Source organism: Sciurus vulgaris, assembly GCF_902686455.1.
Source record: "Sciurus vulgaris genome assembly, chromosome: 5".
Lineage (NCBI taxonomy): Eukaryota > Metazoa > Chordata > Mammalia > Rodentia > Sciuridae > Sciurus > Sciurus vulgaris.
The window spans coordinates 87082984-87096646 of NC_136465.1; the positions used below are offsets into that span (position 1 = coordinate 87082984).

General features: G+C 36.0%; 1 protein-coding gene across 1 annotated transcript in view; it reads left to right on the top strand.

Moving 5' to 3' along the window:
• The window catches only part of PIK3C2G (phosphatidylinositol-4-phosphate 3-kinase catalytic subunit type 2 gamma), a 376626-nt gene that overhangs the window by 282199 nt on the left and 80764 nt on the right, over positions 1–13663 (top strand). The window contains 1 exon segment of the mRNA XM_079141521.1: positions 54–163. Within this exon segment, the coding sequence (XP_078997647.1) occupies positions 54–163 (110 nt within the window).

The window sequence follows — 13663 nt, forward strand, 5'->3', positions numbered from 1 at the left end:
TTTCTTGCATTTCCTCTGTTTTCGCGTTGGTTTTGAATTTTATTGTTACGAAGATGCTACATGCAGGATTGCCTGAGCTAAGTGGAATCCAAGACCTGAAATATGTGTATGGTAATCTTCGTCCACAAGACACAGACCTGGAAGCAACAAGTCATTTTACCAAGTAAGATGAACTGTGAATGTGTGAGTGTGCGTAAGTGTGCGTGTGTGCACATGCAGACACAAGTTCCATATCTGAGGTAATTTTCAGTGGACCACTCATTGCATGAAGCTGCCATTTCTAGAAGCAGCTTGGGTCCTCACTTCCTGAGAACAGAGTGGAGCAGTGTGCATGCCTGGCAGGCCTTAGTCAGTGTTTTTGTAGCAAGCTATTGTTTGCTAACCAGCCCTTCATCTAGCAGATTGCTCAATAAGAGGTCATTGAAAAGAGCAAGAGCTGGCATAAATAAATTGTTTGTTCTACTTGAACTATGTCCAGAAAAACAATTTGGAAAAAAAGATTTATGATGAGAAATGGACTCACTACTTTCATCTGTAGGACAATACAAATATTGGAATATTTGGTCAAAGACCTATGACTATCTTCTATTTTTAATCTATTTTTTTATTAAGCAAGTCTGAGAAAACACTACTGTACATCAAGGTAAGAGTCTAGGCAGAAGACTATGAATATCAATTAGACTCCAAATCATTGTCCAAAGGGCAGTGCATTTGATAATATAAGATCCTTTTGAACTTTGCTTTTGGAATGGATAGCATAATTCCTGACCTGTTTTAGGTATTCAATAAATGTCAGTTGTAATTGTCCCAGTAAATAGTTTAAGTAGAGAAAAACAGCATTCTTTCTTTCCTATAATCTCTTAGAAGTGAAACTTATTTGTCTAACTATTAATCACTGAAATATTTTCAGCCAACAATTTATAAACACAGACTATATTCTTTTTAACAGAATGTATGCTTTTGAAGAAAACGATAATTATAATAAAACCTCTGCCAACATTGACCTTTTCTCTTCCCCTTCCAGAATGTACAATGAGGACTCTCTCCCTAGTCCAATGATGCAGAAAGGCTTCATGGGGATGTCCTTTGCACTTGACAATTTTACTTGCCTTAGAGTTTCTATTTTGTAAACTTCATACCCTTGTGGTTGATTAGAAGTACTATGACAAAATCACAGACTATTAGAGCTCAGAGAGTCTTTATACTTCATGTGTTTTAATAATGAACATTTAAATGAGAAAACAGATCCAAAGAATTAGGTGTGTTGCCCACAATTAAGAGAAGCACACGAAACAAGACTAAAATGCAGGTCTTATTTCTCTCATTCAAGGTTTTTCCAGTAGTTAATATTGGAAACTATATGATATGATTAAGGAACACCAAGCAGAGCCCCTATTAAAAACCTTCCTGTTACCTAATTAGATTTGTAAAAATTCTACCATTACAGCAGGGCACAGTGACCCCACCTGCAATCACAATGACTCTGGCTGTTAAAGCAGAGGATGGCTAGTTGAAGACTAGCCTCAGCAATTTAGAGTCAAAATAAAAGATAGAAAGGACTGAGATGTGGTTCAGTGGTGGAACAACCCCAAGGTTCAATACCCAGGACTTAAAAAAAACAACAAAAAAATCTGACATTAGATTAATTAGGAGAAGAGAGCAGGTTGTTTACAGTCTTGAAAAGTGTCCTTTAATAGTACAGTTACATCTGGAAGAATTTGTTTATTTACACACACAAAAATCACAAATATTAACTGAAAAAAGATTGCAGCCAAAGACATTAGTTTGAAAACTTGGATAGGCATTTTAGACCCTTTGCTTCAAAGATCCAGAGCTCCCAAGTTATCTCAACAAATGGGGATGGGGACCTTGTGTGTGTAAACTCAGAAAAAGGGTCACCATCTAGCCTTCGGAGAAACAGGAAGGCGTTCCATACAAAGCCTGGAAGTCTTGGGAGCTCAAGGCAGCTCCAGGGACCACATCAGTAGGAATTTATTCCTTTCACTCTAGTTGCCCACCCCTGGTCCATTTAACTCCATCCAACATGAGTGGGTTGGCCTAGTACCAAAAAGAGCCCCTCAGGTTATCCCTTCAAGACTGGATCTAAGTGGACTCCTTTTAAAATGATCTGAGGCATGACAGTGACCAACATGTCAGTGGGACCAGGTGGCGAGGTACAGGAGTTGCACAGAAAAGGGTAGAAAAGGGCTGGGGATATAGCTCAGCTGGTAGAGTGCTTGCCTTGCAAGCATAAGGCCCTGAGTTCGATTCCCCAGTACCGCAAACAAAAAAAAAAAAAAAAAGAAAGAAAAGAAAAGAAAAGGGTGGAAAAGGTGAAATAAGGAAATGGATAGTTGGATTGCAGGACCTATGTTTGAGATGCATCGTTAGTTAGACAATTACGGTACTGCTGTTTACTAATTGTCTTCCTACCACTTAGAAATCAAGAAAAGCTATACATTGATTCAGATGAAAAAAGGTCTTTCAGGCCCTGGCCAAAGGAAAAAAGTAAACAGACTTTGTCTGCCAGGGTCCCATCCCTTCTCATTTCTCTACTTAATCTGACACACCCAGATGTGTAGAGAGCAGGATCTTGGATACAGTACAGCTTGCCTAGAGTGACTCATTTCCTCTTCCCATTTAAGAGGACATGAGACAATGTGGGTAGATCTAAGCCAATAATCTCATGACATGAGCTAGACCTCATTATCCTGTTGCTTACCTCTGCCAGTTAATCATCACACTTGAGGATGTTATGCTATATGTTCTGCAAATTAAACTTTCTTACAGAATTTTCTACAGAATATTTTTAGAGAAAGAACTTGTTCTCCATTGCAGACTTTAAAAGCATCTGGTTATGTAAACTCAGACAGGTTATTCCTCTGTTTAGTAATGTTTCTTGACTTACCATTTTGTACCTCTTAGTTCCTAGGCCCCCATAACCTCATTGTCTTCTCAAGGTGTATCCCCACTTCTCTTACTTTTAAATCAGATCACTTTCTTAATATACATTCATTCTTCCTTTATCTACTTAACTTATATACAGAATCACAATATGTCTGGAGTAGAGGGGGTTCTGGTCTAACTTTCAGTCCTACCTATCCCTGATATCTAGATAATTAGTACTCTAATTAAGGTTTCTAATGAAACCTCTCATTATTCCAGGACTCACTGATCTTTTCCTCCATAATTCTACAGAACATTTCATCTTTTGTGCTACACTTAATTTATTACTGAGTTCCATACAGTCCTACATGTCCCTTAATTAATATCTTACTTAGTTATATCAATTTCTTCCAAGAAAAGCAGGGGATATATTTCCACTCACTCATAACTGAATGTGAAACAAGCCCTATTTAATGGAAAAAGGAATTTAAACATCCAAAATTAAGTATATAAAAGACAAATAACAATAGCTAACATCTAATGTAGTACTTATTATCTGTCAGGACTTGTTCCAAGTTCTTTCATAGTTAACGTATTTAATTGTTTTAACTACCCTATAAGGTAATAATATTTTTACCTATATTTTTAAATTAGTGAATGAAGAATCCAGAGAAGTTAAATAATTTTCCAAAGGATGTAGTCTGCAGGATCCAGAGCCGTGATTCAAACACTCCAGAACGTGGGGTTTTGACCAAGAGTCTGTGTGCTCAAAATCACCTCCTCTGTATTCATGCTCTCACATGGGTGCTGCTTCATAATCCAGACCACAGTTTTTTCAAAGTTCTTTGACTGCAGTTTCATAATTATGTATCCTTTACCCTTTCTCAGGCAATAATCCTCATAGTGTGAATACCCACAAGCCTCAGCAGAGAACAGAAGCCCCTTCCCAGAACTATCACCTCTGTGCCACCACTAGGAATCCCCTGGTTGTTTCGTTCAAGATCTCCTATGATTGCTGCCTTTGGAACCATGACTAATGACTCCCTGGTAGTCACCTTCTCTGCTGTTTCTACTTTGGCCCATTCCCAAATAACTTGAGCTTCTATTATATATTTTCGTTCTCAGAGAACTCTGTGGAGACTTGTTCTCTCTTAATCTTTATGTTAGTCAGTTTTTTGTCACTGTGACAAATACCTGAGAAAAATAACTTAGAGATTTATTTTGGTGAATGGTTTCAGAGGTTTCAGTCCATGCTCAGCTGCTCTGCTTCTCTGGACCTGAGGAAAGGCAGAGTATCATGAAGAAAGTGTGTGGCAGAAGGAAAACTGTCAGCTCCTGGCCGCAAAGAAGCAGAGACAGGGAGGGTGGGAGCAGGGACAAGTCCCTGTGACCTACTTCCAAGACGTACCCTCAGTGAGCTACTTCCTTCAACCAGGTCCCACCTCCTACAGTTGCCACTGCCTTCCAGTAATCCATTCAGGTATCAGTGGATTAATTCACTGATGAAGTCAGAGCCCTTGTGAGTCAATCACTTCCCAAAAGCTCCAACTCTGAACAATGCTGCATTGGACACCAAGCATTGAACACATGAGTCTTTAGGGGGCACTTCAAATTTAAACCATAACAACCTCCAAGAGTCTGCCTCAGTATAGTATTTTATCCTAAAGTCTCAAAGGCATACTTATATTTTTAGATAGGAATTAATGTGCATATAACTTGCCTGTTCAATTCTTCTCTAAGTTCTTTGTCAGCACATATATACTGTTTTGAGGATCTTTTCTATCATACAGTCCTCCTAGTACAGTGAAGAACTTGTTAAAGAAGGCCAAGAAAACTTCATTGTTAGTGCCTTTGATTCCTTACCATTCGATAAGTTTCATGTTACCAATTACTTGTATATTTTAAAATTTTAAATAAATAATATAGTACTTCTTTGTAAATCATTAAACAATGAGTAAAGTGAATTTCTAAATATATCTAGGTTAATTATAAGTAATAATGCAACTTTGACACAATACTCATGTTTCGGATAAATGTTAAAAATTGCATAAACTGGTTTATTGTTGTTTGTGAGCATTCATGGGGAATTTGTTTTACGACTCCCCCAAGATAATCAAAATCCACTAATGTCAAGTTTCTCCTATAAAATGGCATATAGTGTACCTATAACTTATATACCTCTTCCTATATACTCTAACTCATCTCTAGGATATTTTAAATATATAATACAATACAAACATTATGTCAATAGTTGTCATACTATATTGTTTAGGAAATAATAGCAAGGAAAAAAATCTGTACATGGTCAAAACAGATATAACTTTTTTCAATTATTTTTGACCATCATTGGTTGAATCCATGGATGTGGAACCAACGGATACAAATGCACTTTTCTATGTAGATAATATTGTTTTCCTTAGCTAAGTTCTCTAACGTCATGTGGATTTCAAAATTTAAGACATTTGAAGTATAGGCAGATCTTTTCACACATAATTCATCAGTAACGAAACCAAGTTCTTGACCCTATTTGAGACTTAAAGAAAAGAAATGGCTTTTTCTGTGTCTCTGTCATGGGTCTTGGTGCTTCGATGAGTGCCACTAAATCAAAAACACATAAATTATATATATATATATATATAGAGAGAGAGAGAGAGAGAGAGGGAGAAACTCCCTGTGTTTTAAGACTTTTTATTCTCTTTGCTATAAAAGGCTGAAAGTATTTGTCATTTTTATTTTAATATAGCTACTGTATTACAGATAAAAATAAGACAAAAAATCCACCCCTTCACCCCCACCAGGCTCACAGAGGGAGTCACAGGTGAGGACTAAGACATCTGAAACACAGCATGTGTGGCTACCCTAAGTGCTCTAGTCCTTAGTACAGAATTAACAGGAACAGGCTACCCTTCTTGACCCTATTTGATACTTGAAGAAAATAAAGGCTTTTTCTGTCTCTCTGAGCATGATGAACAATGCAGGATTCTCATTACTGGGTGCATATATTCTGGGCCAAGGGCTGATCATAAGAATTTCAGAGGATGATATGCTGTGTGGCATTAAAAATTATAATTAATGGTATTTAGAAGAAAAATGAAAATAAGATTGGTTTGCTGACCACAAAAGTTTTTTACATCATCTTCAACTCCTCTCTTTGCTTCCCTCACTCTCTCCTACAGCTGAATGCTATTGAATAGAATCATGAAAGTATCATGACTCAGTCCCCTGCAAATTGATACTCTCATCGAATTACTCTGCAGAACCCACTGCTAGGCAACAAAGGAAACCATCCATTAAAATGCTGTCCAAACGGGTTATTTCAGAAATTTCAATCACTCTCAAAGTTCGGGATAGCTGTCCTTAGAAACAGATAGCCTACTTCACAGACCAGACTAGAATGATTAAGCATAGGTTTTGCTGCTTTCCTCCCTTTCCACACACACAGAATACTTTTCATTTCATCTATTTCCTTCTCCAAAAGTGAGAGAGAAATTTTGCATGTATTCACAGAGGCACGCAGAATCTGCCACACAAATTCTCTAGTTCAGTAAGTGTTTTAGCCAGCTTTTTCACTACTGTGACTGAAAGATGCAACCAGAACAATTGTAGAGGAGGAAAAGTTTATTTGGGGGCTCACGGATTTCAGAGGTTTCGGTCCATAGAGCAGCCTCCATTCCTTGGGGCTTGAGGTGAGGCAGAAGAGTGTGGTAGAGAAAAGCAGCTCACATGATGATCAGGAAGGAGAAAGAGCAACTCCACTCTCCAGATACAAAATATAGACCCATAGCCATGTCCCCAAAGCCCCACCTCCTCCAACCACACCCCACCTGCCCTCAGTCACCACTCAGTTAATCCCATCAGGTGATCAATTCACTGATTGGGTTAAGGTTCTCATAACCTAATCATTTCTCCTCTAAACCTTCTTGCTTTGGGGGACATTTCACATTCAAACCACAACAGTAAGTATAATATCTACTGCTCTTCATCTAAAACTGGAGCCAGCTTGAAGTGAAACAAAACCCCAAATTTAAAGAAAATTGCATTAGCTAATTGACATTTTCAGTAACAAGAATCAAAGATTCTATCTGGTAGCCATAGGGTGCAGGATATGCATGGACTCAAACCATGACCTAACGAATCCCAGAAAATAATAGGATCTGTCTTGCTTCTAATATGTCACAAACCACATGAAGTTTACTCAGTTTCCCCAAGTTAGGGCAGTGAGTCAGATTAGAAATATTAAAGGTATGATAAATTTAAGAAATAAGACACCAAAATAAGTGAAAAGCAGGATCCAGTGGGGACCACTTCTGATGGAGACTGGGTCTAACTCCCCAAAATGGAGTCCGCAGGCTTTATTTAAATGGGTGAGAACACCAATGGGATTCAGTATAAAGAACTTCCTGAGGAAACAGGAAGATGACAGAAATAACTTGAGTGGAGCTTAGCCAGTTAGGCCTGCCTCCTCTACCTCCAGGTGGTTACATTTGAATCTAGGGCTGTGAGCTAAGGCAGGGTGTCAGCAGAATCTGGGCATTCTCGAACAGGGGAATTTTACAATTTTACCCAGGAGTTCTTAGAAAAGCAACCCCACTGCCTTGTGATGGCTCAAACAAATCCATAGTTTATACATGGCCTCCACACTAATGGAAATATGGACAGTCTATCTCTGCCTATCATTTTGTACTTCTTTTTACCTGTTGTTCAGTATTCTACAATAGAAATTCCAGAGTCAGACAGTCTAATTGACTTACCTAGTTACCTTTGTCCCTATTGGACAGAGTCCTTTCAGCTGAATTACCATTAATTCTGTTGCCTATTCTCAGTCCTACAATGGGCCACCCCTTCACAAAGAACTGCCTACATCTGCTTCTCTGAATGTTGCGCTTTAGAGAACAATCTTAGGATAGGCCATTGGGCAGACCAGACTCAGTGACTCAACAAGCACCACCATGAAACAGCCAGACTTGTTGGTGACATCCACAGGGAGTGCAACAGGATTCACATCACGGGCACTGGAGCCAAAGTTCCTAGGTCACACAGGGTTTGTAGACAAAGTGCCAGAAATCCTGTGTCCCTTTATTCCTCCTTGTCTATCTCTCATAGTTCAAGAGTGAAACAAGACTATGCTCAAAAGTCTCAAAACTTAGTTCAATGGCTTGATACCTATTTTCTTTTCAAAAATTGAAGAAAAACAGCATTGGACAGAGATACAGATCCCTGGGATCTTTGACAATTAGTTTTTAAATTTATTTTAGTAGTTTGCAAATGTTATCTTATGAATTGTTATAGTCTCACAAATAAAGATCAACTTTACCTTAACAAGGTTATGATACCTACAGATATGAATGTTCATAAGAAAAAAAAAAACAGAACCTAGAGGAATTAAAAATCAAGGTGTCCAACTTTCCCTAAATTTTGAAGCAGATTCAAAGAGAAAAGCAAATTAAAACAAATGGGATTTCTCCTCTCATTGTGTAAGTCATTATCTTTTAAATTTAGTAACAAATCTGAAGTCCATTGACTACATGAACTTTTTTATTTTTTACCTGCAGGTATAACAGCATTTAAAGTAGCTTACTTCCTATTTGTGTGGCCAGTCACACTCATGTTTGATAGCTTGGTTGCTGTTCTAAATTTCTGCACTAGGATAACTCTGGTTTGAAATTATATGAGTTAACACTGGCAATTTGCCTAATTTGTCTAAATATCAAGTCAGGATACACCTTAGCTATTCAACAATTTAAAAAAGATATTTTGACCTCTTCAGGATGTATTAATCTAAAGGTTAAAAGCTTCCAAAAGTTTAGTGTACCTACCAAGAATACCAAATATCACTAGTTAATAAGATACCAGTCCAGATGGCACCATTTCACAGTAGCTATTATCTGCCCAACAGCTCTGTGTACCAGTTAGTCCACACTGGTGTTCCTGAACCTATCTATGCACTGCCTACAACTGCTATATTCCTGTGACTTAACAAGCAACTAGACTAAAATAATTTACTATATTCTTAAGTAAATTTTTTTCATATTTTAAAGATTTTTCTAAACTTAATTATAGCACCATATATCACTATCGATTTTTCTATATTGTTGCACATTAATTTTCTTATTTTACATTGAATTTCACTTTAATATCATCAATAAAATAAGCTGTCTTTGAAAGTAGGGACAGAAATCTGGAATTGTATTTCACTGGCATATTACTTTATAGATTATAAGACAAAGTCATCAAAGCTTCCCTGTTTCCTTCATTCCATTTGCTCTGATATGGCCAACTTTTGCAGCGTGTCTCCATAAGAAGGTGCAAGCATGACCTATTGGTAATCAAGACTGCAGAACTTGGGATTCTTGTTTATATGCAGGTGGGGTCTGGTAGTGACATTTACCTAAGACTCACTGACTTTGTAGCATGAATTCTGAAGACTTGAAACCTCAACTTAGAAAATAGCAAAGACCTTTAAGTTTGTTTTTTAAAGTCAAGTTCTAAACTGTAAAGCAGGAGAGAAAGAGAGGAGGAAGAGAAAGAGAGACAGAGAGAGAGAGAGAGAGGAAGAACGAACAAATAGGCTATGGTCCTATGTTCCTCAGCATCTAGAAAGTCTTTTACATTTTTTCAGCCTAAGGTTTATTTCTATGTAAAAATTAAAGGATCATTGTCTTAGTGTCTTTGTTCTACCTGGCAATTTCCACTAAATCTATTGGATTTTTTTTCTCATTAAGACAAAATTGAAAGATTATTCATTATAGAAAATCCACAACAAGAGCAAAGACTTTGGAACCAGTTAAGCATAAATGGAATTCTTTAGTTAGTATTTCCTAGGTGATAACATTTTAGTATGCATTTAACCTCTCTTGAATTTCTCTTATCCATAGCAAAAATAATTTTACTGCTTTTCTTTAAAGATGAAAAGATTAACATAAAGCATTCAGTGCAGCACTTGCCAAAGGATATATACCTCCTGAGGGCAAAACTCTGATTTCTCTCCTTCACCTCTATGTCCCAGCACTCAAATCAGTGCCTAGAAGGGACAGTTAGAAGTTCTTATCAAGACTGCCTGGAGGTTTCTCCTAGGAAACATCAGAACTGGGATCCTTCCAGCTGCTACTTTGGATCTACAACATTAAGGATACTCTGTGCAATACTGCTAATGCTTCCTTTAAACACAACAAATCAAGGAGATGTTACCTGGATGAATCAGACCCTCACAGAGGCCAAAAAATACTGCCATTAGGGCAACAATTCCAGGTTGAATGACGTTTAACAGTGCTATGTTGTCTGACCTGTAAAGTCCTGAGAGACAGGAGTTGAACTTGGGCGAAAGACTGCCCCAAACCATGGAACTCCAGGCTCCTTAACATCTTAACTATTGAATAATGTAAGAATAAGACAAAGCTGCAGGAGATGTGAGTATGTTATCACCCTAGAGCATTCCTCTCTAACACACAAAATGTGTGTAGTAAATATTTATGGGTCATTGAATGAATGGCAAAGACTCCATAAATCATGGTTGCTTAATATTATACTCCTACTGTTACTCTTATCATCCCATTTTTAAAGTGTTGATGAGGAATGAAATTAATGCTTTGTACTATACTGTGTACCCATAAATTCATAAGTTCAAAGACCATCTAAAAATAATGGACATTGTGGAAATCAATAATGGGATCAGAACCATACTTAAATATGTTTTAGCAAATTTGGGCCTAGATGGATGTACAATAATGGAAAATTTTGAAATTTATTCAAAAAGGTAAAAGACTAGAAATTATAAATGAGCAATTTTATGCAATTTAATGGAAATTATTAAATATAATTAAATACACTGTTAACATTGAGAATGTGGCATCCAGTTGTAAAGAAGGCATAATGTGATATCTTTGATAGACACCAACCCAGAAAATCCAGGTTTGATTACATTCAGTAGCATTCCTCTTAGAAAACTTTGGTAAGCTTATAAAAATGAAATCTAGATAATAATCACACTTTAAAAGTGAAAATTAACAAGCATTCTCATTAATATTAGAAGAAATAGTGACTTCTATTCTGATAGTAAAGCTCTATGCTTAAGCTTTATTATCTTTTTATTTTTTCCTATTGAACTAGGCATATTTAAAATGATCCAGGGAATTAACACACACAAAAAATGAGATAAAAGTTCAGTAAAATAAATTATTACAAAATAACTCAAATTCAAAACCTCAGTAATTAAAAAATTAAAGGGAAATATTTTATGTCACCCCAATAGATACAGAAAATGCAGTTAATAAAATCAGGAATCATTAATTAAAAAAAAAAACTTCCCTGGGATAGAAGAATGTTAGCATATTACTAAAAACCTACAGAAAACATTATGCTTAATGGCAAAATATTGAAAGGTTTTCTTTTGCATACAGGAAACCAAACCAAAAATGCTTACTATACAGTTTCCTTTTAACCTTAAACTTATAAGTGCAAGGATTACAAAAACCATTGTCATTTGCAGTTACATGATTGTGTGCTTCCAAATCTCAAAAGGATATACAGATTTGTCATTAGAATTGAGTTAAAATTACTTATATATTATCAAATGTTAGTTAACAATTTTTAGGGAAAGGCAGCATTTGCAATATGCCATATCAAATTATGACCAACTGAGAAAAAAGTCCAATGAAAGATATGTAAGAACTACCCAGAGAAAATTTTAAAATCATATGGAGAGATTTAAAATAAGATCTAACTAAACAGCACTACATATCACATTGGTAGGCTAGATGTGTATAGGTGATCTTGATAAATTAATTCTATAATACACTTGAGAGGTAAAAGGGTCTAGAATATTTACAAATCACCTGAAGAAAAACAACGTAAAAGAATTAGTTCTTTTGGATTTTAACATGTATCATAAGGTTCCAGCCATTCAGGGTAGTGCAATAATGACACCAAAATAGACAAATAGGCAGATTTCACAATGTGAAGAGGACAGAAGTAGGCCTATGTTTATATACACCCTTGGTAATGGACAAAGTTGAACAGTAAGAAAAGGATGCATTGCAATAAGAGAACTGGTTAGACTAATCATTGTTCATCTATATTTGGACATCCTGTGTGACTATTAAAAGTGTTTGATTTAATGCTATGTTCTGAATTAGAAAGATTGTTTGTCCAACCAACAAATATTTTGGGACCACTTACTATACACCAGTTACTGTGAATTGTTTCTTTTGGAAATATGTACTAATCTAATCTGCCAGTCTATGTCTTTCTATTGATGAGTTTAGGCCATTAACATTCAAGGTTATTATTGAGATAGGATTTGTATTCCTGGTCATTTTGGTTTATTTATGATTTTTAATTTTATTAGTTTCTCCTTTGATTGACTATTCCTTTAGTGTAGTTCATTCCTTTGCTGGTTTTCACTTCATCCTCGTGAAATATATTGTTGAGAATGATCTATTGGGTAGGCTTTCTAATTGTGAATTATTTTAACTTTTGTTTATCATGAAAGGTTTTTATTTCATCTTCAAATCTGAAACTTAATTTTGCTGGATATAAAATTCTTGGTTGGCATCTATTTTCTTTCATTTCAATGGCATCCATTTCAAAACATATTTTGAAATATGTTGTTCCATGAGCTCTTAGCTTTGAGGGTCTGTGTTGAGAAATAAGTTGAGATCTAAATTGGTTCCTTTCTATACATAATTTGCTTTTTTTCCTCTCATGGCCTTTAGGATTTTATCTTTATTCTGTATTTTAGTCATTCTCATTATAATGTATCTTGGTGTGGGTCTGCTGTAATTTTGTAAGTTTGGGGTCCTGTAAGCCTCTCGTATTTGATTTTCCATTACATTCTTTAGGTTTGTGAAATTTTCTGATATTGTCATTGAAAAGATTGTGCATTCCTTTGGTTTGTATCTCTGCTCCTTCATCTATTCCAATAACTCTTAAATTTGCTCTTGACCTAAGAAGATGGAAAGACCTCTCATGCTCCTGGATAGGCAGAATTAATATTGTCAAAATGGCCATACCACCAAAAGCGTTATACAAATTTAATGTGATTCATTTTAAAATCTAAATGACATTCTTCATAGAACTAGAAGAAGCAATCATAAAATTTATTCGGAAAAATAAGAGGCCCAGAATAGCCAGAGCAATCCTTAGCAAGAAAAGTGAAGGAGAAGGCATCACAATGTCAGACCTTAAACTATATTTCAGAGCCATAGTAACAAAAAAGGCACACACACACACACACACACACACACACACACACAATGGAATATGACTCAGTTTTAAAGAAGAATGAAATCATGGTATTTACTGGTAAATGGATGGAGGGAGAACATCATGCTAATCAAAATAAGCCAGTCCTCAAAACTAAAGCCCCAAAATATTTCCTCTGATATGCAGATGCTAATTCACAATGGGGGGCGGGTTACTAGGAAAGAATAGAGTTACTTCAGATTAGGTAGAGGGGAATGAAGGAAGGGGAAAGGGATGTGGGGGTAGGAAGGATAATAGAGTGAAACAGACATTATTACCTCATGTATGTATATGACTACATGCCCAGTATGATTCTACAACATGCATGATCAGAAAAATGAGAAATTACACTCCATTCATGTATGATTTATCAAATGTATAAATGCATCCTACTGTCATGCATAACTAATTAAAACAAATTTGAAATCAATTTAAAAATTAGAAAAAATATGTTACTAAGTTAGAAAATCAAAATACAACATCATATGTAATTGTATTTTTCTCCAACACACAAGTCATACATCAGACTCTTTACAAA